This window comes from Limanda limanda, chromosome 17, assembly GCF_963576545.1.
Source record: "Limanda limanda chromosome 17, fLimLim1.1, whole genome shotgun sequence".
NCBI lineage: Eukaryota > Metazoa > Chordata > Actinopteri > Pleuronectiformes > Pleuronectidae > Limanda > Limanda limanda.
Genome location: NC_083652.1, coordinates 20,688,582 through 20,713,222, shown reverse-complemented (window position 1 = coordinate 20,713,222; position 24,641 = coordinate 20,688,582). Strand labels below are relative to the sequence as shown.

At 41.3% G+C, this 24,641-nt stretch overlaps 2 protein-coding genes across 3 annotated transcripts; both read left to right on the top strand.

The window, feature by feature from the left end:
• Positions 1-632: 632 nt before the first annotated feature.
• pycr1a (pyrroline-5-carboxylate reductase 1a) lies at positions 633-6,550 on the top strand. Of its 2 annotated transcripts, none has more exons than XM_061089678.1 (8): positions 633-687; positions 992-1,063; positions 2,049-2,119; positions 2,284-2,463; positions 3,898-4,119; positions 4,215-4,307; positions 5,170-5,333; positions 5,630-6,550. In XM_061089678.1, exons 2-8 carry the CDS (start codon positions 997-999, stop codon positions 5,796-5,798), a joined length of 966 nt encoding a protein of 321 aa, XP_060945661.1. In that variant the 5' UTR covers positions 633-687; positions 992-996; the 3' UTR covers positions 5,799-6,550. The 2 variants fall into 2 exon arrangements, with proteins under 2 accessions (XP_060945661.1, XP_060945660.1); XM_061089677.1 differs by having other exon boundaries at positions 654-756.
• A 2,511-nt stretch (positions 6,551-9,061) lies between these two features.
• LOC133023418 (transcription factor MafG) lies at positions 9,062-20,195 on the top strand. Its single transcript, XM_061090446.1, has 3 exons — positions 9,062-9,126; positions 18,941-19,006; positions 19,094-20,195. Exons 2-3 carry the CDS (start codon positions 18,971-18,973, stop codon positions 19,544-19,546), a joined length of 489 nt encoding a protein of 162 aa, XP_060946429.1. The 5' UTR covers positions 9,062-9,126; positions 18,941-18,970; the 3' UTR covers positions 19,547-20,195.
• Positions 20,196-24,641: the final 4,446 nt, after the last annotated feature.

Here is a 24,641-nt window from a genome sequence, read left to right as displayed (position 1 = left end):
TATACAAAGGATATACAGAGAGTATGATATAATATATGATATATAGTAGAGGTATAAATATAAGTATTTGACTATACAATAGATACTATAATATACTATGAGTGTAAGAATATGTAGACAGAGTGTGCAAAAGACAATATTATTGTATAAAATGATATGTAATATCAATATGGTTTATATTAACACATATCACATATGATGTGAAGTAAGTGTATATGGAGCGGAGTGTTGTACAGGGTACACAATGCAAGGAGACAGGTATATTTAGTGCAGTTCTGTGATGGTGGCTCTGACAGAGGTAGAGGAGTTGTACAGTCTTATTGCGGAAACATGTCGGTTACTCACTTCTGGTCTCTTACTTGGACACACTCCACCCTCATTTGTCTTCGTGGCTCTTGTCAACATGTCTCCACGTCTTCCCAGTGTCGTTCCAGCTTCTCTCCAGCAGATGTGAGCAGATTCCCTCCATGTCCTGGTCGCCTCTGCCCCCCCGCGGCTCCTACCTGATGCAACCGGCCTTTTTGGATTCGCAAACCCCGCCCCTCAGGGATTATTCTTCTCCATTGGTCAAATATATCACTCGTCCCGCCCAACACGCTCGCTCATTGGCTGTCCCGTCCTGTCAGTCAGGTTCCTCCCCGGGGTGCAGAGCAGTCGGGTCCACGTTGACAGTTGCTGTAACCTCAGGTGAGTTTGTGGAGCCGTCGCTGTGTTTCCTGGTTGTTCTGTGACCTCACGGACGCCTCCATATATTAAGTAAGTGTATTTGTCTTTTGTGAAAACATTTAATGTCATTATATTATTAACATGGCTGTTGCCTCCATGTGTTCAGAGAAGTCCCTCTGCTGAACGAGGAAGTTAGTTTGTTTACTACCACAGATCAAGGGGACGGAAACATATGTCTATTGTTAAACTGGGCAAAACCCCCATTATCTCAAATTGGGGGGAAATAAATGTGTCTTCGTGTGTGATCTGTGTGGTTTCCCCTCAGGTAGAATGAGTGTGGGCTTCATAGGAGCAGGCCAGCTGGCCCATGCGCTGGTGAGAGGCTTCGCAGCAGCAGGTGAGCTTTAAGTCAAACTAACCATGTTCGAGTCCCATATCACTGAATAGTTTGGACCAGATTTGTCCCACACTGTCACTGTCCGCTCCTGTTTGACACATGTGGTCCACAAGTACGCCACAGCAATACCGCATGTGAACCAAGGGTGGCCCCATAGTCCAGGCAAAGTAACCCGTTTTGCAGCCAAAAATAGAAGTAATTGTAAAATAATTTTTTTCAGCATAGATTATTTCTATGAGGTGTCCGGAACAACATACTTAAAGTCCTAAGAAATCCTAGTTGAGGAAATATGTTTAATACTCATCAATGTGTGCCAATAAGGCCAGGCAACAATACATCCCAAAGGGGCTATTTTTTCCTTTACTCCTATCAAAATGAAACTTTACACAATGAAAGTACTCATGAAACGTAAACATTTTTGTATTACAAGTTTCTTTGAAAATGAATTTGAATATGCAAGTGAGCTATACACTAATCGAAAATGCCCAAAATACACCCAAATAGGCTTAATATTGTCCTTAACTCCTACCACAATAAAACTTTACATGGTGAAAGTATACATGAAAAGTAACTTTTTTTTCTATTACAAGTCTCTTTTGAAATGAATTTGATTATGTACATGAGCTCCACACGTATTGAATATGTCCTAATTTGCATAGGCAGAATTAGTCGGTCGTAAAACGCTACTTTGCCTGGACTACCACTGATTTGTGTAATTTAGCCCATTCACCATTTAGGTTCACATCCGTATTAGACATTGCCCAGAGGACGACGTGTTTTCCATAAAAGGTCCACTTTCATTTTAGGATATTTAGGCAACGTCAGGCTCTCGTCCGTTTTGTCCGCTCCACGAGAAGACCAGAAAAAGTGTCCTGAAGTGGACCACATCCGTTTGATATCTGGGATTATTCAGATTTGTGTCGTTGATGTATGTTGATTGCAATCAGTCAGTGATATATGTAATTTTGTATTTCTCTCCTTTAAGGCGTGATTGCCACCCACAGAATCACAGCCAGCTCCCCAGACACAGATCTCCCCACAGTGCAGGGACTGAGGGTTGGTATAGTCAAATTAGGGGATGAGTGTTGATGTTTGTTCCAAAAGTAATTCTGTTTTAATTCAGCGGGAGATTTTGCATCGTGAATAAAGCATTGCTGTGCCTGCACAACATGATTCCCTGTCCTTAATGGGAAATACTGAAATACACGTCATTTTCACAGAAACTGGGTGTGAATTTCACTACCAGCAACAAGGAGACGGTGAAAAGAAGCGACATCCTCTTCCTGGCCGTTAAGCCCCACATACTTCCGTTTGTGCTGGATGAGATCGGGCCGGACATCGAGGATCGTCACCTTATCGTGTCGTGTGCGGCGGGCGTCACCATCAGCTCCATAGAGAAGGCAAGTCACATCCCTCTGTCTCCTGCATTACTGATGAACAACTGAAAGACTTGACAAACTCAAAGGTCAATTATGGCTTGGAACCTTATCAGTGTACAATCATTCACGTTGTTTAACCTACAGGTTCGTAAAGGTGAGTAATGTGGATTTCACATCCAGCAGGTAGTTGCTCGTTGTTTTTGTTCGTTGTAAAAGTGATATAGAAACCCTGCTGTTAAACCAGGAAAACACATTATTTAAACTGAAGTGTTGCCCCACATTATGATAATTGAAATCCCTGATGATTTCTAGTTTCACATCAACATCACATTGATATAATTCTCCCAGCTCTTGATGATGTATAATGCGGGACAAATTCATGCCTTTTTATTAAGCAACTTCAGCCTCTAGACATTAGGAACACACTCACTGCCACACAATTTGTAACACAAAGCTGTCTTTGTGTTTTTGTGGCCTTATCTCAGCAGAGCCTCCGGCCAAATAGTCACATGTTTGCTGCTTGCATTTGAAACACTTCCATTTATTGAAAACCTAGATAAACAGATATCTTGTTTAATCTCACAAAAGCAATGACTTCTAGAGTATTCATTATATAAAGGCATATATGTTCAAGTCTGTCTTACATATTTATATGTATATTTAATAAGCTTTTGATTGCTGTCATCGTTCCTCCTCTTCGTAATGATCATTTTAAATATCCCTTCCAAACTACGTCCAATGTCATAGATAGAAGCCACAGTCATTGCTCGGTGCTAAATTATTTGAGTTTATGTGAGTTTTCAGTTCTGAGTTTGTCACACAAATCATGTACATGATTATTATTTGCATAAAGAGGGCAGAGGTAAGATTCGATCATGATCGCGTATCGTGTACAGACTAGTTGGAGCTGAGAAGGTGTGATCGGATCTCTCAAGTCGGATGTCAATAACAGGGCTATTGACAAGTACGGCAACATGCATTGCACTACAAGTTACATTACTTTACATTACATTACATTTCATTAAGCTGACACTTTTATCCAAAGCAACTTACAATAAGTGCATTCAACCATGAGGGAAATCAACAAGAATCAAGAAAGTATAATTTCTTCAAAAAAAAAAGCAAAACTACAAAATGCTATTAGTAAGTCCCATTTAAGTGCTACTAAATTGTTAGTTTCAAAAATGTATTCAAGGTTAGGTCCGACGAGGTATGTTTTTAGTTTGTGGCGGAAGATGTGTAAACTTTCTGATGTTACGTGGTGCACTCAAAGCAGTGAGTTGTTGCTTTCCTGGCTTTGAAGTGGAGGGGGAAGGACCTCCAACATATATTTAAGAAAACTTTGAGAAGTAATTCTGGGCTTGTGACTCAGTTGACTAAAGTTATAAACACGTGCGATTCTTCCTTTGTAATCTCAAGGCAGTCCATGAAATAGTGCATTGCTCCCCCTTGCAGAAGCTGCTGCAGTATCGCCCTGCTCCAAAGGTGATGCGTTGCATGACCAACACTCCAGTGGTGGTGCGTGAAGGAGCCACTGTGTACGCCACGGGCACGCATGCAGAGGTGGAGGATGGCAAGCTTCTGGAGCAGCTGATGGCCAGTGTAGGATACTGCACTGAGGTGGAAGAGGATCTGATTGATGCTGTTACGGGTCTCAGTGGCAGTGGCCCTGCTTACGTGAGTCAATTATACAAGTATCAAGTGTGTTTGGGAATAATGAATTCCATAAAGTAATTGCCGATGTATTGTTTGTGTTTCTTGTGACTTTGCAGGCTTTCACAGCGGTGGATGCGCTTGCTGATGGTGGAGTGAAAATGGGCCTGCCCAGGAGACTGGCTGTCCGCCTCGGAGCCCAGGCCATGCTGGTGAGGCCTTCATTTTTTAAACAAATATATGTGTGTTACATGGATTGGTTTTCTAGCTTTGGTCTGATGATAGTTAGTTTGTCCAGTTGTGCTGGTAGTTTAAATGCAGGTTTCCTTGTTTTGTTGAGTTTGTTAGCTAGGAGGATTACACCAAATGTTGTGGAGGGGTGGGACAGGACCCAATTGCAGGATAAAGAGTTTCAACATTTTCTTTGATTTCTCAGACAAGAATAAATGGATATTGTGAGGACTGATATTCATGAGTGTGAGCAATTTGGTGCAGATCCAAATAAAAATCTGGATCTTGTAAGTTTAAATGTGGTTTCATAAGAGGGCTGTCTCGGCAGAGGTATTCGCTGTACTGAGTGCCATTCTAGTTTGTTTGTTTGTTAGCAGGATTACGCAAAAACTACTGAAACTATTTCCATGAAATTGTGTTGAGTCGTGGGTCATGAACCAAGAAAGAATCTATTAAATTTTGGTGTTGATCTGGATCAGGGGGCATATCCAGGATTTTTGTTTTCACTTGGTTGACATTGCCAGATAGGGTGTTTTTGGCGTTCTTATCAATTTCTCATGGATCAAGAGTTTGTACAATTCGGCGTGGCTAGATTGAATTTAGGGGACTGTAGGGTAGAGATAGTCGCTCTTCTGATTTGTATTGTAGTTTAAAATATGTAGTTCCATTTCCGACAGAACCAGTTTAATCATCCGGTGTTGACATGCAGACCAAAACTAGCCACTCCTTTCTGACTCACACATTTTAATTCAAATGTTAATTAATTTTCTCTGCCACTAATAAATAAATAAATCCTAAGTGCTAAGTTGGGCTGATGGATCTTCCTTTGTGTTTCTGTTAAAGGGGGCAGCTCGAATGCTCTTGGACTCAGACCAGCACCCTGGGCAGCTCAAGGACAACGTGTGTTCACCAGGGGGCGCCACCATCCATGCCCTGCATGTTATGGAGAGTGGTGGATTCCGCAGCCTCCTGATTGATGCTGTGGAGGCTTCCTGTATTAGGACTCGGTAGGTTGATATGAAAAAATGTGAGACAAACAAAGCAGCAAATCATATTCCCTGTCATAGCGGTGCATGAGAAATGCTTTTAACTTAATTGTCACACTCAAGTTGCCAAAGGGTCTTTTGAAGTTCATAATTCAGACAGTAGGTGGAGCCACGTGCCAATCATTTTAATAGTGTCAGCTGGTTACTAATTACCTAGTGATGAGGTTATTATTATGCCATTAACTGTGTTGTGCTAAATATGTGCGTTGCATGCTACTTTGTAAAAGTCTCTGTGCTATTGCCCTTCTTTTAAAAAGGAAACTTCAGTTATTGGCTGACCAGGAGAACATCTCTCCAGCCGCCATAAAGAAGACAACTCTGGACAAAGTGCTCCAGCAGCCCGGAGTGAACGTAGAGGCTTCAGGAATCAAACGCCGTGCGATCAGTTTCTTTAACAGCAGTAACCCCAGGACCAACAAGGACTGAATCCGCAGCATTTAATTTGATTCTTCACATCACTGACAATCCAGGATAAGCCATCAGTAAATACTGTTATTTCACCACCACTGGCAGATGGTCTCTGAAACATAAGCTAAACTAATGTTTAGATAAAAAAAAAATCATCTGAATTTGTGATGATACCTGATGCATGTTTGTATATTGTAATGAAATGCATTTCCTTTGTAATGTTTTGTTTTGTTCATTGATTCCCTCTCCATTTGAGGTTCAGTTCCTGTGCTATCATAGGACTTCCCTTGGTGAGTTAATGGACTTTGAGATATATGAAATTTCATTATCTGTGGGCATTAATGTTTTCCAAATTTTCTGTCACTTGGTACTTATTCTGTGGTAGTTGGAAAAGTAGGTTTACTAGTTAGGGCAAGGTCACACACACGTGAATGCGAAGCAAGTATCGCAGGTCATGTGGACCAGAGTTGAACTCCACGCAAAGCCACACCGAGAATTTACTTTGCCACAGGAAGTAGACGTGTTATTCACCTCCTCGTATGCACAGATTTTGTGTGTCACCATGACCGTAACCATGCAGTCGTTGGTAGGCAGTTAAGCGTTTGTTGCTGTGTCCCGCCAATATGTTACAGTTACATGATGGTTGGGACATATTGTGGTTTTCATTTTGGGGTCTATGCCTCATTCTGTTTGTGAACATCACAACTAAGAAACAACACCGTCTAAAAATCACATACTTCCACTGCATTTTACTGCTGATTACACGTTGGATTGTAAATCTAATTTACAAGAAAATGCTTCAACTCCTTAGCTATTAAAAATCACAAGTTTAAGGTGATACCGAACTATGCTGTAGGCCTATACAAAGCCATACATATTGGTATAAAACATGATAATTATGAGCTCATTGACTTGATCAGGAGTAAACAGATTTTTTTATTTGCAGTAGAAACTTTATGCTGACACCATTGTACCTCATGTTATTGATTTTGGTGTGGACCACTGCATTGCATGTGCATATATTCAGGTATAACATTTCTTAGATCATGGTGGGACATTAAAAATTATGCTATGTCAAAATAGACTACTTAAATATGTTATAAACAAAATGTGAACCGTTACATTTTATGTTGTAATGAAGCTGGGTGTTTTCATATTTACTTTTATTAATAAATATGAAAAAGTAAATCTTGTGGGTGTGATTTGTTTGGTTTGTTTTTTTATTTAGATAGATAGATAGATGGATAGAGTAGTTTATTCATCCCCGAAGGGAAATTAAGTCGTCATAGATAAGATAAATAGGTAGATATGTGGCAAGATAATGGTTATAGTACTTATGATATGATGGTAATGTTATTGTTAGACAGTATATTAAAATAGTACAGTATATATAGTATATAATATAACATAATATATATTTATATATGATAGTAATTATCACAATATAATAGCAGTATATAGCAATAATGGCAGCAACAGTATATATAATAATAATAGTAATATAATAATAATAATTATAATTATAACATATACACATGTATAAATATGTGTATATAGACTTATATATACAAAGAATATACAGAGAGTATGATATAATATATGATATATAGTAGAGGTATAAATATAAGTATTTGACTATACAAAAGGTTAATATAATATACTATGAGTGTAAGAATATGTAGACAGAGTGTGCAAAAGACAATATTATTGTATAAAATGATATATAATATCAATATGGTTTATTTATTTATAGTAACCACTGTTTTCCTGTCACCTGGCAGATGTGAGGTTATTAAACCGTAACAACGTGTGGACTGTTTATTTTTTTTGAACTTTTTTTTATTTTTTGGTGAGAAATGTTTTGCTTCAGTTATGGAGGTGTATTTTTAGGCATTTTCCAAAAAAATGTCAAAATAGACTACTTAAATATGTTATAAACAAAATGTGAACCGTTACATTTGATGTTGTAATGAAGCTGGGTGATTTCATATTTACTTTTATTTATAAATATGGAAAAGAAAAACTTGTGGGTGTGATTTGTTTGGTTTGTTATTTATAGTAACCACTGTTTTCCTGTCACCTGGCAGATTTTGAGGTTATTAAACCGTAACAACGTGTGGACTGTTTGTTTTTTTAAACTTTTTTTTATTTTTTTGGTGAGAAATGTTTTGCCTCTGTTATGGAGGTGTATTTTTAGGCATTTTCCAAAAAAATGTCAAAATAGACTACTTAAATATGTTATAAACAAAATGTGAACCGTTACATTTGATGTTGTAATGAAGCTGGGTGATTTCATATTTACTTTTATTTATAAATATGAAAAAGAAGAACGTGTGGGTGTGATTTGTTTGGTTTGTTTTTTTATTTATAGTAACCACTGTTTTCCTGTCACCTGGCAGATTTGAGGTTGTTAAACCGTAACAACGTGTGGACTGTTTGTTTTTTTTAAACTTTTTTTTATTTTTTTGGTGAGAAATGTTTTGCCTCTGTTATGGAGGTGTATTTTTAGGCATTTTCCAAAAAAATGTCAAAATAGACTACTTAAATATGTTATAAACAAAATGTGAACCGTTACATTTGATGTTGTAATGAAGCTGGGTGATTTCATGTTTACTTTTATTTATAAATATGAAAAAGAAGAACTTGTGGGTGTGATTTGTTTGGTTTGTTTTTTTATTTATAGTAACCACTGTTTTCCTGTCACCTGGCAGATTTGAGGTTGTTAAACCGTAACAACGTGTGGACTGTTTGTTTTTTTTAAACTTTTTTTCATTTTTTTGGTGAGAAATGTTTTGCCTCTGTTATGGAGGTGTATTTTTAGGCATTTTCCAAAAAAATGTCAAAATAGACTACTTAAATATGTTATAAACAAAATGTGAACCGTTACATTTTATGTTGTAATGAAGCTGGGTGATTTCATATTTACTTTTATTTATAAATATGAAAAAGAAGAACTTGTGGGTGTGATTTGTTTGGTTTGTTTTTTTATTTATAGTAACCACTGTTTTCCTGTCACCTGGCAGATTTTGAGGTTGTTAAACCGTAACAACGTGTGGACTGTTTGTTTTTTAAACTTTTTTTTATTTTTTTGGTGAGAGAAATGTTTCGCGTTTCAGAAAAAGAACAGATCCTGCATGAATGAAGTCACGTGGCCAAACACGATGACGTGTGAGCTTCGCTACAAGAGAAAGGGAATCAACAAGGAGAACACGAGCTGGCTCCTGTCAGAGGAACCCACGATTCGGCTGGTGGCTCCCGGGGTCTTGGTCGCCGGTGTGCCGCTGTGAGAGGACCACCAAGCCCGGGCTACAACTCCGGAAGAGCGTAACGCGTGTCAGTCAGTCAGGTGGGTCTCCAACAGCCACACACACAGCGGGGCTGGGCTGCTGTTGTGCTGAGTGTGCATGCCGTCGCCTCGCCGCTGACAAGCTGCTAGCTCCGCGGGGCTAGCACACCTAGCTCCTCAAAGCTAACAAAGCTAGCGCGGCTGGTGTCGAGGGTTGGCTTTTCAAAACAAGAGCACGGAGCGGTTAGCGGGGGAGAAGGGGCTTTATTCTCTAAGCGGAAACACGCGTGTGGTCGGTGAGAGCTGACAAAAGCTTCAGTGCTGAGATGGCAGCGAGTCTCCTGTACACACTCCCTCCCGCGAATTATTACAGAAATAAAATAACGTGTCATTGAGGGTTTTTGGTGGTGGTGGTGGTTTTGTTGTGGAGGGGTGGCCCGGCCGTGACGCAAGGTTCCCCGGTTTGAGGAGTAGTGAGGACGGCGGAGTACGGGGGTTTCCTCGCCTGCTTGTTGTTGTAGGCGGGGAGTTGTTTTGCCACTCTCACCGGGCGGAGGGGTGGTGGTGCTGGTGGTGGTGGTGGTGTGGTGGTGGTGGAGGAGGAGAAGACACCGAAGAGTCGCGGAATGTCACCGGCTGTGTGACCGCGGCGGGTCGCCTTTGTGCCGGAGCCCGGGCGGTGTCACGGCTCTTCTCTCCGCGGCGGGTCCGTCAACTCGGTCGCCTCCCGCCGGGTGAACCTGCTGCTCCATCACCTCGTCGGGAGAAGGGGAAGAGAGAGGCTGCAAGGGATCAGGTTGGTTGCAACATGTCTTTTAAAAAAATGTGATCATCAAAGCTGGAGCAATGGGTTGTGCTTTTTTTGTGTGTGTGTGTGTTTGTGTGTGTGTGTGTGTGTGTGTGTGCAGCTTCACAACGCATTGCAAAAACCAAAAAGCAGTTTTAAGGGAATGCATCAAAAGCCACGTTTCCTCCTGAAAGTGACAATTCACGGTTAACCTGCAACAAAGGCAAACCAACCCCCGCCGTCCTTGGCTTTTAATATCACAACCAGGCAATTACCTTCTCATCAGAGCCGAGCAACAAGCGGCGGTGGGCTTTTTTTATTATTATTTTTTTTTATATCTGATCATGCTGAATCATCACAATGATGTATTTTAGACTGGGGAGCAGAATCCACCCCCCCGAAATATGGCACCACCACCGGACAAAGGTCTGCTCGGTGGATGAGGGTCGATGCTTATCACCGAGGAGACGGATCGAAGCGGTGCTGATCTGTCATCAAGTCCTGATCACCATCATTGCATTTATCAATAGTCTCTTCATCTACATGCAGCCCGGGAAACGTGCGCTTTATTACCGCGCTGTCATGATGTGCACCAACAAACAGGGTGTGAGGACATTTAGACTAAGTGCTTAGGTGTCAAGTACGATGTCAAAAAAGCATGATAAGCAATATATTAAGCCTGTGCTGTTTATAATGGAGCTCTGCAACGGGTGACTTGTTTAAATTGGGTCATGTGTAATTGTGGGATTATGGCAAATTGAAAACACCACCTAAATTGTGTGGTGTTTGAGATTAAATGTTGGCGTCAGATTGTGATTTTCACATCCTATAGATAAAGCAGCTTCCTTATGACATTATTTAATACAATGGAACACGTCTCTCCTTGTATTTAGGGGCTGGCAGATGCTCTTGTTTCCCTGATGAAATTTACCGCCTATTAGAGTGCACGCTTATGGAGGGCAGGTAATGAATTACCCACAGAGAATCTCTGTGCAATTGGAAAAGTCACCTTGGAAGCTGTTGAGCGTACACAGGCAGGGCTTAACAAATAGAAGTTCCCCCACGCTTGCGCCGATATTCAACTTATTTCATCATCTCTCCTCATGCGAGCAGGGCACTGAGGTGTGTTTCAGCAGACAGGCCAGCCCCACATCAGAAGCTCTGGCTTCTCAATAAAGGGTAATGCCCATCGCTGCCTTTCTCTGCAGGTAACAAGAACAGATGAGGGCCAATATAAGAGCCCAATGGGGATGGCGGTGGTGTGAGGATGGAGGCAGGGAGTGGCGGAGATCAGCTCTGAGATTTATCGCCTCTTGCATTGTGGTAGCGAAGATGAAATAAGGCTGGATGCCACAGAGGTGAATCCAGCGCACAACTCATAGCCAGTGGCGATGCTCGGAACGGGCAGGTTGTTGTTGTGGTGGTAGGAGGAGGTGGAAGAGGATATGTGAGGTTGATGAAACACAAGGCAAGACTTTCGTGTACAGTCTGGCCACCAACTCCTCTGTCTGGCCAACACAGCTGTGCCTTGGGAGTGGTTACGCCTATTCAGCACCATTAATAGCCTCAAGAAAGGAACACAAATGTGGGATTTGTCCACAAAAGTGCTGCTTAAGCTGCACGGGGAAATGGGAATGCCTGGAAGGAAAGGAGAAAAAGATCAATATAGTTTTTTTACCCCCTTTTTTTGCAACAGGGAGTGAATCCTGGTGATGAAACCTCTTGCAAGTGCAATGCAGATTATGATTGCTTAGCATTGCGATATACCGGCTCCACTTTTCAAAGTACTACTTTCATTCAGAGTAGCGATTGCATGCGTTTGATGATTTTCTGTTTGAGTTAGACTTGCATGTTCATTACTGCCCTCTGTGTGTTCATAATTTACATTAGCCAATATCGGACAGAACATGGGGAGTGTAAGAGCAGAGCGGGCCACTGGTGGCTGCTTTTTTCCTTCATGTAACCTACTTTTATCTTGCCTGATTTATGTGCTGGACACATCTGTGGTAAAATGACATTAAAAAACAACTTATTTAACCGCACCAATACTTAAAAATAAAACTAGTGAATCACACAGGGAAGAAGCTGCTGGTTTCCTTGTTCCTTTAAGCATTTAATGAGACAAAATAAGACTTTTGAACCCATGTTCTTGGCTTAAGAAATTAAAAGATAGTAAAACAGGTCTTCACATGAGCAGTGTATAACCCACATTGGAGTGATCCTCAGATCATTATGAATGACATCAGTAATTAATCAAATTCAGATTTTCTTTAAACAAATTAAAGAATTCTGAGTTTGTACACTACCTGTTTAGATTGTACCATTAGACAAAATGAAACTCTATTAATAAATATGAGGTGTTTTTTTAAATACAAAATATTCTTAATTCATTAAAGGAATGTGACGAACATTTAATCAGCAAAACCATCCTCTGGGCATTATTTATTATTTAGCTGCCGTACACAGGGTGAGCAGCTTGTACTTCAGTCTCTTGTTCAGACAGAACATTCCAACATTGTGGGCGGACATACTAGTTGCTGTGGGAATCAAACCTGCAACCTTTAAAAATCCCAAACTCAAAGGCTGAACGTTTCTATGATATGGGATTATGATTGTAATCTATTCCAGGTCTTTAGTTCAAACTAAAATATGTGAGGAAATCAAACAGACATTGCATCTGCACATTGCAGTTATCACTTGAGGTAGACTTGAGTAAAAATTATTTGTGCTGAGCGCTTGATATTAGTACTGAATTATTAATTCAGACTGTATTCTGTAATTTTTGGGGACAATCGCATTGAGTCTGAGGCTTCATCAAATGTCTCACATCATCAATCACTTGTCATAATTTGAACTGAATGGTGGCTGACAATGTTATTAATAGAAATTAGCATCTTTGTTGTTTTCAGGTGATAACTGCCAGCGGACTATCAGAATCAAATCTCTCCCGAGGAAAATGAAAATGTGATGATAAATTAGTTTTCTTGCTTGTTTTTTGTTATTTGTTGACGCTGCTCAGCTCTGTTTATTTGATAGCCTTAGGGATGTTTCAGTTGAAGAGAATCCTCCTCAGATCCTAGCTGTGCAGCGGCACTAATCATAAAACGAGAATTATTTCTCTATTATTTCACTTGAAATTGCAATAAAACTGGCGGAACTGCAGTATTTTAGCCTTTTGTGCTGCAGAGGCTGTGTTGGAGCTATTATATGGGAGCGATATGCATTTCATATGTATGCAACCAGTGTAGTAAAGCTCCTGGATATTTTGCCAGTGTGTGGGTCGCCTGCAATCCTTCCTTCCTCTGCCAGTGCAAGGCCGAAGTATCAAGAGCTATTCTCTTCCTGTTTAATCAGGTCCTCCAGGCAGATAATGTGGAAGACCAATGAAGTCTCTCCTCTTGTCCTGCTGCTTATACTAACAGAGCAGCTTCAAGAGTAAACAGCATCTGCTGAGCTTGGAAATGGATTCTGTAAATATCGAAACATTGGTTAATGCAAACCAGCGCAGCCCGAGTCCCTTTAAATAACCCTCACATTATCAGTGACTTCAGAAAATAAAAAATCCCCCGAGGGAAGTGATTCATGTTTTCACTTTAAACCACATGAACTAGATGCAAATTTCAGACATAAATGTGCCACATGCTCTTCTGCATGGTGCAACCCACTAGAATCCATATGGGGCTTTTTCAAAGCCAGCCTCTATCACAGTGCATCTTTTTATGGTGTCTATTTTTAAATAGTGACACATAATTAGTATTAGTTGTGTATGTAAACCTTTTGTAGAAACAAATGTGGATATTATTGTGTGCTAGGAAACGAAATGAAGTTGCACAATATTTAAAGATTTTAATGTTCTCTGCTTCTGTCAGTGTTTATCACAAGCTTATAACAACTTAAATATTTTAGACTGATTGGAGCAAATGAGACTGTATAATTAATTATTTGTCTAAAACCATTTGTCTTCATCCATAAAGGCTAATCTTACTTTAGCACTGATTGTACCTATTTAGCATTTTTCTCGCTTCAAAAGCACTAGGCTGTATAAGAAAGAAGCCATTTAAATGCATGAATCACTGTCTTTATTACCAATGTGTAAACAAGATAACTTGAAATATTTCACCTTCCCGACTTTCCCAATTGCCTCTAACAACCTGTGGACGGATTTTTATTTAAAGGAAATGCATTGAATTTTCCTGCGAATATCCAAAGCATGTGTCGTTTATACTCGCTCCTCAGTCGATTACCTTTTATATGCAACAAGCACCTACATCTTTGGACAAAACATTAAATCCCAATTTTCTTTCCAGAATATATCCATTGTACTCTGGATGATGAACAGATTGTTGCTAACAGCACTTTTGTATTTATTTCAAAATTTAAGATATGATTTTCGTTACTTGCTATTTTGATATTGCCCTAAATCCCAAATGAAAAGTATCGGCTCAGTATTTCCCCTCTACCACAAGCGTATCACATTTCCCTCTGAAAGCTGCTGAATGATTTCCCCTCTCCCCCTTTCTGTCACTCTTATTTCACGCTCTGAATACTTAGTAGTTAATAGCTTCCCTCCCTTCTTCCAGTCGTACCCTTCTCTCTCACACAGACACGCTTTACACACTGTTGTCTCCCTACACAAGTTTACACCAGTCTTCCAGTAACTCTTCCCGAGCTATCAGAGGAGTCTGGTTTTTAATTTGCAGTTAAATGGCGCCCGACACATGGAGCTCGCTTGATAATTGACTTCACTCAGCTGAAGGGAGGAATGATTAGATCTGAATATCTAAGCGATCTTTTCAACTCTGAATTAGAAGGGAGGGAGTAAAAGTAGTGACTCTGATCAGGCATGAAGTGTTGAGAATGACTATTTATGGCATGCATGTTGCCTGGCTGCGTTAAGAATCTCAACCCGTGAAAGAGCAAGTGGACGGTACAACAGATAAGCACAGAGTGTAAATTAATGAGCCTAAGCGTGATGAGACAGCCGCTGACATTTCCCCTTATTTTTCACTTGTGCTTTTCGGTATCTTTGTGGTTATCATCATACTGTTTCCTGTGGAAAGTCCATGATAAAGGGGATGAGAGACTACAACCCTCATACATTATTGATCAGGGGAAACTGAATAGGTGATCGTACCAACTTCACTTCCAGCTCTCTTCTTTTGTGTCGTGTTAATCGACTTGAGATGTGCAGGTTTTTGCAAAGACTCAAAGTCAAAGGTGGTGCTAAACCATTCTGTCTCCTATAAGGCCTAATTTACATGTTGGCCATAGATCTATAGATGTACAGACCTTCTTTGCAAGTTTGCTTGTAGCAGAAGAAAGAGAATTAAATCTGTTTTATAAGCTAAATGAGCCACTTTGTGTCTCTTCTCTTATGGAGTGAAAAGTATTGTTTGCTGTGAGATAATATTCAGCTGTTAGTTTCACAGAACTGAGTTGCCATTGTTGGATGCTGCCCTTGCTTTCCTGGAAACAGTCTTTCATCAGCATGCACGTCCACTGTCTAGTTTCATTCACTTCATTAGCAAGCTGCCAGTGCCAAGTGCATCGGACGCCTCATTTCAAGAATTGATCATGACAAGTTGAATTTATATGTGCTTGTGTGGTTTTGGTAATCTGTCTCTGTGTGGACGCGTGCGCATGCGATCACTTACGTGATGTGCAATCCGCTGTCATGTCTCCGTGAAGCCCGCTCCCCATTAGTCCTCCCCAGCCATGTTTAGTATTCAGAGAGCGGGCGCTGTCGTAATCTGGGTTCTGAGGCAGGTTGCTGGGGTTTTTGTTTGCACTTATGGCCCTGATAATCTTGTTACACTGCTGTCAAGTGGAGCTGGCTCTCCCTGCAGCCCTCAGCCACCATCCTCGGCCACCTTCAGTACCAGGAATCCACCACCACCCCCCACCTCTTCCCTCCCCCCTCGCCGCCCCCCCCACCAGCCTACCGCCATTTTAGAGACAACCGTTGATGGACGAGCCTTGGCTGTATCCTTGAGGAATCACCTCCCGAGCATCTTTATTCAGCCTCCCACCCCCGCCTCTGTCTCCTACCCCCACCTTAGGCAGAGAACGACAGTGATAAATATTCATCAGGGGATGCAGTGCCTGGATGCTGTAGCCTCGGTTCCCCCTCAACAAAGGGTCCCCTAGCTAATGGTGTCCATCCTTGGCAGCCCCCCTGGAGAGAGTCTGTGGAGGGGATGAGATCATTAAAACACGACACGGGCTCAAGGCCGGACCTATCATGTCACATCAGCATTTATCCCACCAGACTTTCTTATATATATATTTTTTTTTTTTGCCCCCACTTGAGTCTCAACCTAAGTCGACCCCACCTTCGTGAGCTTCCCTCCACAGATTTAGATGAACACAGACAGCGTTTGAAGGTTGGCTGGGTTGCTCTCATCGTGTTAGTTCAACTTCACAACTTCTTAATTGGCACCTTGGTTTTGGTCCTTGCTGAGATCAGTATTTTTTTTTTTCCTCTCTCTCTCTCTCAACCTGTTCTTCTCAAGCTCCTCTAAATGTGTCGAGCATGCATTTTTCACAAGGCTGTTTGCTCTCTCTTTTTTTTTCTTCTCACCCTCTCTCTCTCTCTCTCTCTCTCTCTCTCTCTCTCTCTCTCTCTCTCTCTCTCTCTCTCTCTCTCTCCTCTCTCTCTCTCTCTCTCTCCATCCCCTCCTTCTCTTTCTCTGGGTGACCACACTCAGCATTTTCTATTTCCTGTGGGTGTGATGTCTCTCCTCCACAAGCAATCAGCTCTGATTTGTCAGCATTCTTCCAGGCGATTCATAAAGATTCAGCAAGCCCCGACAAAAGATGTCTTGTGTCCCCCCCCCCCTCTCGCGCCCTACCTGCGCTGACCCCTTGCTCCGAGCTGCAGCTTTCACCTCCTGCTCCTTTTATTAGGCGCACACACACACACACACAACACCTGAAATTACTAGAGGAGAAAATACATAGACCAGAGAGAAAGTGAACTTGTCAAATCCTAAAAGGCATTCTTTTGCAATTAAGTGTGAGTGTGTTGTTCCTTTCTTTGCCTCTGTGTGTGTGTGCGTCTCCGCGAGGTAAGAAGTGCCTTGTAGTGGAAGGGAGCAGCTGTGCGTTGGACCTTGTCTGTGTTGTGCTGCCATGCCCTGTCACTGGTAGCCGTCTGTTGGCAGCCGCCTGTGCTGGAGGGTTGTAGCCCGGGCACAGTCCTTCCACGGTGTCATATGGTGAGCTTTTAACGCGCCAAGCCGTGTTACCCTACACAGCTGTGTGACAGAGTGCGATTCCACGATCTGGACAATGTCCCATCTCCCTCCATTCTCAAGACTCCAACTTGAACAATGTTGGGTCCAAGCTGCTGAGGGGAATATGGGTTCAGTTGGAAATTTGGAAGATGCAGCCTTTCCCCCCTCCCACTCTCATCCCAGTAGCTATTAGTGAAGTCCTTTCCTGTCTATTTGTCCATTATCTGTGCATCATCAGGCAGACCATTATCCCATTATGTTTTGCATCTGTGGTCCAAATGCTTACTGGAAATGAGTCACCACAAAGGCCAGTGAAACGTAGGTGTTACTATCAGTCCGCTATTCATAGGCATCCCAACAGAGATGAAAAGTATCACATTTAAAAAGTCCTTTGCAGATCCTGAAAGGCTTTTTAAATGGGCATCCGCAGCACGGAGAAAACATTGCCATTTTATGCACAGCCAGAGGACTCTTTGAAGGGAAAGCATCAAGAATCCAAGTCACAATCTGACCTCATGTTATGTCCCCAGCCTCTGTGATAGTGTCGTATTCAGGTCATTTTTAACAAGCGCCTGTCTCTCCCTGTTTGGCTCAGGTGACCGGTCCACCTGTAGCACACTATTGTTGCCATGGAAATATCCTGGCCATCTTAGTGCACTGCAGAGCTGCGACTCACGTGCTTCTTTTTTCTTTTCCTCCCCTCACAGAGCTTCTCCGCACAGATCACACATGCACATGATGACTGGCTTGGTGGGCATGTAGGCTACAAAAACATTGTTCGCAGACAGTACTTCCTTTTGGGATTCTTTGTCTCCTCTTTTGATGCAGTTGTAAGAGCCCACATGCATTTGTTTATGTGCCCTGTACAAACACACACTGATGGGCTGTGAAAATCAGCTTACTAAGGCAATGTGCTGGCTGGGCTGACTGTGGTGGGTGCCTGTGTCACCGACACAGCATTTACTGTGTGTACTGTAAAGCACCCAGGGCCATGAGTGTGTGTGTGTGTGCACGTGTGTGTGTAGATGTGAGCGTGTACTTATCTGGTGACAGAGCTCACACGGTGAAAGGCACCCAACCTTCTGTCTGTCTCAACACCAGTGGGTTAGATTTCTTTCCAGCCCAGCTTCTTCTCCTGGTGCTCCCTGAGTACTGACATTGCAGAATAAACTGCAGTGCAGTGCTTTTATTCTGGATGGTATTTGAACCTCTGCAGTGGTTTGAGCATATCCCTTTATTTCATTGATTTATGGGATTATAGTCCCACATAAATCTAGGCAGGTGTGACTGTATGTAGGCTGGATGGCTTGTACTGGGAATCTCTGTCCCTTTTTATGAATGTGTTTTAGGCAATGATGTATGTTCTGAAGAAAAAGAAAAACTTCAGTCTTTTTCAGTCCATTCATATCCATGGCTCCTTGTTCCCCAAAAGGCTGCAAATAATAGAAGTTTTGTTTTCCAAGAAATAGTTGTAAACTGCTCTGAGCTGAATAAAATGTCACTCTGCTTGTGACTCACCCCACTACCCCACTTTAATGCAATTCAGGATGCAAGTGAGAAATCTTTAAGGACTTGTTTGGCCTTGTCCTACTCAAACTGACCTATGGTGGAGAGGGACGTGCATATGCCAGCAAGTTATTTGTCCTTAGTGGCAGTAAAAGTCCAGGTAGGATTCGCTCAACAGACTTGGCAACACTTAGAAGGAAGTCTGGAGTCCTTGACCCCCTTTGTGCAAGGACTGAGTCACGCTGCAGCTCCATTGCACTTTAATACATTCGTGATATTTCAAAGAAATTAGCTTCCTCCTAGTTTTTCTAGTGGTATCATACTAATAGTATTTTCTTACCTGCAGAACAACCAGCACTACAGGTGGACTCGTGGCATGACTACCCCAAACAAGGGAAACAAGGCCTTGAAGGTAAATAAATAGCTTGCATGACACAAAAGAAACACTGTGTCAGTGTGAATAATTCTATTTATAACACTATCTAACCCCAATGCACAGGTGAAACGGGAGCCAGGGGAAAATGGCACCAGCCTGACGGATGACGAGCTGGTGACCATGTCAGTGCGGGAGCTGAACCAGCATCTACGGGGGCTGACGAAGGAGGAGATCGTGCAGCTGAAACAACGGCGGCGCACCCTTAAGAACCGGGGCTATGCTGCCAGCTGCCGAGTAAAGCGCGTCACCCAAAAAGAGGAGCTGGAGAAGCAAAAGTCTCTGCTGCAGCAGGAAGTGGACAAGCTGGCCACAGAGAATGCCAGCATGAAGGTGGAGCTGGATGCTCTGCGTTCAAAGTATGAGGCTCTCCAGAGCTTTGCCAGGACTGTCGCCCGCAACCCTGTCATCTCAGCCAGGGGACCAATGGCATCTGTCATAGGTCCCCTCATCCCTGGTAAAGTAGCTGCAACCAGTGTCATCACCATCGTAAAATCCAAAACGCAGGCTAGGTCGTAGTAGCAGAAAGAGCGAGGGGAAGTTTTTCAAGATCAGTCAGTGCATTGTAACATGGCACAGGATCATCTGTGTAAGTTCTCAGTTTTACCCCTTGGCACTAACCCTAAAAATATGCTTCCCAATGTCACTCTTAAAGTACGACTCAGCAGTCTGCACTTGTCAACAGACATGTCGTGCTTTAAGATGACACAATCAAATTGTACATGTCAGGACTTGACAGTAAAAATTGTGATGTATTGGCAATACTAACACATTTCACTTAAAATGTGAATTCCGGTTACAAGTATTCAAGAAGGCAATATTGGGTGGCATTGATTTTCTGACTGTTAAGGGCCTGTTGATTTTTGGTAAGATACTATATGATTTGTCAGTTTACTGTAAGACTTAGGTCTTCAGACTTTTCCGTCCCAAGAATTGGAAATTTTGCAACATAAACAGCAGAAAGAGCCTGGGTTTGTCTTACTTAAAGGAGACATCTTATACTCATAATTAGGTCAACATTTTATTGTGGGTTGTTATTTGAAAAGGTTTACATGCTCTAATATTAAGAAAACACATCACTGTCCATTGGCGGATCTCTTGCTCTCAGCTTCTGTCTGAAGCTCCTGTCAATTTTAAAAGTTCCCCCTCCCTGTAAACGAAAATGCTGACTGGGGAAATTCTACACTGTAGAAGAACTGTTTGGCCTTGGTGTAAAAATGTCCCACACAGCCATGCTACCAACAGCAACAGGCTTGAAACAAGGTCAGTAAACGGCTAGGCTAACTGTCCATGTTCTAAAATCACTGTCGTGGTCCACAAAGCAATTAATTAAATTTCCAATATCGAAATAAAATGCAACTCGTAAGCAAACAGAGCAGCAGCAACAACGCCCGAAGCTAGCGGTCGCAATCTTTAAACACTGTTAAACATGTTAAGATTGATAAACAATAACCATACTTCTTAAACAGTTTTAGTTAAAAGTGGACTCACAGCTCCAAAAAAAATGTCATTAGAATGTTGGCTAGCAACTAAGCCGAGGCCTACAATTGAGCTACAGCTTAGCGGCAACCAGGAAGCATGAAATGAAATGACTGGAACAAGAGAAGGTTGGGGATGTATTGTCAAGGACGAGTATTGAAAATACATTTCAACCCCTGGCTCTTCAACCCATCCTCTTTTGGAAGTGAAGACGGAGAGAACTTGCTTTCATGCACTTAAGGGTTCAGTGTCTCCACTGCAAGATGATGCAGCTATTAAACTCTTCCCGATTGCCACTCTCGACCTACCTAGCTTTGTTATGGTGCATGCCAGACTTGCCAATAGGTGTCCATTATGCAAACGCGATGCTGAAGTATCGGTCGGACTACTGGCTTCAGGAGAAGAGCTTCCCTTACTTTGCAGACCTTTTTATACAAACAAACAACCTACATAACACACTAGAGGAAGGGAAAAAGTTGGAAAAGCATAATATGTCTCCTTTCAAACCCTTTTGCTTGTTATTATGCACTGACTTTTAATTAGGTTAATAACAATTGGTCGCAGGATCGTGGTGTGGATGCTACAGATGTCTTCAAAACAGCCTGACTAACCCAAAACTAGTAAATGAATCCTATTTGTGATTTTGTTGGTCGTCTGTCAAGAATATAAGCGTGAAATAATGCTCTCAAATCTAGCATTAATTTCTGTTTATTCATCTGTGACAGGCTTTAATGAACTCGTCATTATCAATATGACTGGTAGATGCAATAATATACGTATGCACTGAAAATACAAAGAGGTCTTGCATATTTATGGTTAAGTGGAAACGTTAAAGCTGATCAGCGGTTCGTAATGATTTTGCTTCAGAGCCCGAGTGCCATCTCAATATGACAAGATTCTTCTACAATATCTGAAAATCTGAATGTTATCACAGTAATATCCTCATGTGTTGTGGGGACAGTGAAATCCACAAGCATTTTTGAAACATAGTTTTTGCTCATAAAGAAAATCTGTTGGAGTTGTTTTTGTTTAACAGATATATATTGCATTTTTTTTGTAATTACTTGTCGACAGGGCCCTCAGATATTTCCAAAAAGAAAAAAAATCTTTACACAAGCTTTACTGTTTGAATTGTTAAGGTGTAGAAAAACTTTGTCTAATGTTGGGTTCTTGATTTTTATTACTTGGTAGATAACCTTCCATTATTTATAGAAATACAGAAAAAGAAAAAGTAAAAAAAAAAATATCCTGTGACATCTTTTTTGCAATTGTACCGAAAGTGGCTTACTATTGAAGTCTGATAGCTTTTTCTAGTGACTAGGCGCGTACTGTGGGGTAGCGCGTGATGTGATGTGTAAGTGACAAGTTGGCAGTGTCGTTCACTGTGTAGATGTCAATGCTGTGCTATTTAAAACAAATACAAATCTGTAGAGCTAAACTAGGTGGTGTAAACAAGGTCAATTGTCTTTGTGCGTATTGGCATCTGTGATATCCTCTGCTTCCTCGGTGTTAGTTACAAATCATATTGTCGTTAAGAGTTTACCACGTTGACCCATGTTAGACAGAACTGGGTGAAATGGCATTAGTGGACATTAATTCAAAGGCTCCTACCTGAAGCTCAAAGTGAACCTGTCATTACAGAATCTGAATTATGGTTGCACCCTGAGCTGGATGCCCTCTAAATACATTGTCTGCAACCTGAAAGGAAATGACTCCATTAAAGGGCACATTTAATTGTTGTACTTACTTCAGCCATTTAATTAGTCTGAATTAGATCCCAGATATAGAACAAGTAACCAATCAAATGTACCTTCCCGCAGACTAAAGGAAATGTGAAGTTAACAACCGGTTTTATTGTTTACCTGTTTGTTTTGAAACCCTGCAATTCCTCAAGTCTATAAAATTGCGTCAGTGAACTCAAAGGATAAGTCGCCAAATGGCGCAGCATCTCTTGTGTAAACTTACCCACTGGTCTTCAGATTGTCGGATTCAAAGCGGTAGAGTTAGGCTGAGGTTTTGTATGCACTAAGCTCCTGCTTGTTTTGCTCAGGACAAAACAGGTTACTCTAAAAATGAACAAACCATTCTAGATGAAAAGTGGGGATGGCAGCTCTGTTCATTTTAGTTTTTTTTTTATATTAATATTAATAATAAACATGTCATAAAGGGCTTCAATCCTCACTCAGAAAGAGACACAGCACGGACCCGTAGAATTACAATCAACAACAGCTGCCAGCAGCGCTCCCTCTGTGCCAAGTGTCGCGTCGCTCTCCTGGTCCTCTAAAAGGAATTTAACAGTGAAGCAGTTTTACACCTCAAGGTGAAAGTAGTTGTGTGTAATGACATTAACAGAATGCACTTCATCCACGACTCACTCTCACTCCTGCTGGTCAGAACGTCGTGCAGTGTCGGCGAGGTGTTAATCTACAGTCACTCTCAAAACCGCGCCTCAGCAAAACTCCCTGCCGGAGTCCTGGGCGCTGGTTCTATCGTCTGTGCGCCAGTTGCCTACGCTATCCTCATCTCGTCAACATGCTTAGCTGTCTACATTGACTGGTTAACTGTGGGAAAAATATGTATCCGACTCTTGACATAGCCCAGTATTGATGTTGGCGTCGTTAATTGCTGTGGCTGTCTTGTGGAGTGAATCTTTTTCGTGTCAAGTGTCTTTTAAGGTGTTCGAGCAGCACCGTCGACCAATATCTCAATCTCCGCCAGAGATGACGACTCTCTCCTTCTCACACATACGGTTGTATAGTATGTAGCTACAGTAGGTATTAATCACCATTGTGAAAAGTGACCCTTAATATGCAACTCAGTGGAAAGGTGTGAAAGAGTAGATGTAAGAGTAATCAATATTGTCAAAGTGACTATGGTCTGTTATTTAATAAACCTTGCTGTTTTGTAGTTTTTAGTTTGTATAAAGTTTTATTTTGCCCTCAGACTTTGCATCCTTGGCCCTTGTTTAGCTAGCAGTGTAACAGTGTGTACTGTTTATTAAAAGGAACCATGGGGTTGCACTCAAGCCTTACTCCCTCATTAGTCTGGTCTTAAATTAACTGAATTGCAGATCCATAAATCTGACTCGGATATCTGACTCAAAGATATTGCTGTAATATACAGTGTCTTAGGTTTTGTGCACTGAGTGGAAATGGATGCAACAATAGATTCTGTCACAAGGGCCTCTTGCAATATCTGTTTTGGGTTATTTTATTTCCCTTCGGTATGCCAGGTTTTGTGAGTCTATATGTGTGTGTGTGTGTGTGTTTGTGTGATTGAGGTTCCTCTGCTGCTACACCAGTCATTAATGCTTGTCGTTTGCTGTAGCACCACTCGCAGCGTTTCTGTTCTCATTACATGTTGAGTGTGAAATTGGAATTGATCTTAACACTGTAATTTGTTCTGCAGATTTACATTTTAATCGGTTGTGGCTATTTCTTTTTTCGTTTTCTGTTTGTTTGTAAGTTTCGTGTTTTCTCAAGCAACTTGTTAGAGAGGATAAAGAACAGCACTTGTGGGGTGGTTGAATTTAAGAGCTCTCCAGATGTTGGCTTTTGTTTTTACATGAATTTATGCTTTGTAAACAGTTGACTGTGCAGGTTCGTCCCCCTCTTCCTCCATGGAGAGGGTCTGTGTTTCCAAGGTATACAAATCTGACTAAAGCGAGTAATACAAAGTAAATAATCTGTTTTTGTTATTTTTCTGTATGGGTTGTAATAAAATATTGTAGTACTTTGTATGAAAACAGACAATAGTTAATTGTAACTATTTATAAATTAAATTATTGTACTTTTTGCAATCTGTAGATAAGTACTATGTATTCATATATACAGTAACAACTGTGGATTTAAACGTGGTTCTCCGAGGTGTCTAAGTTATTGATGTATATATTGTATGTTTGTTGATACAGCTTACTTTATTTTCTATAAGACCAATAAAAATGTTTTGAAAAAGGATTTTAAGTGTTGCTACATTGCTTTTTCGATGCTTTTAAACACTGTTTAAATTGGGTTTGGTCGTATTCTGTGTTGTCATTGACCCAGTTTGATACTTGTAAAAATAAACTGGCGGGGACTGAATTTTTTTTTTTTGCCATCCAGGGTGGGTTTTAGAAGACAGCGATCATTTAGATGGC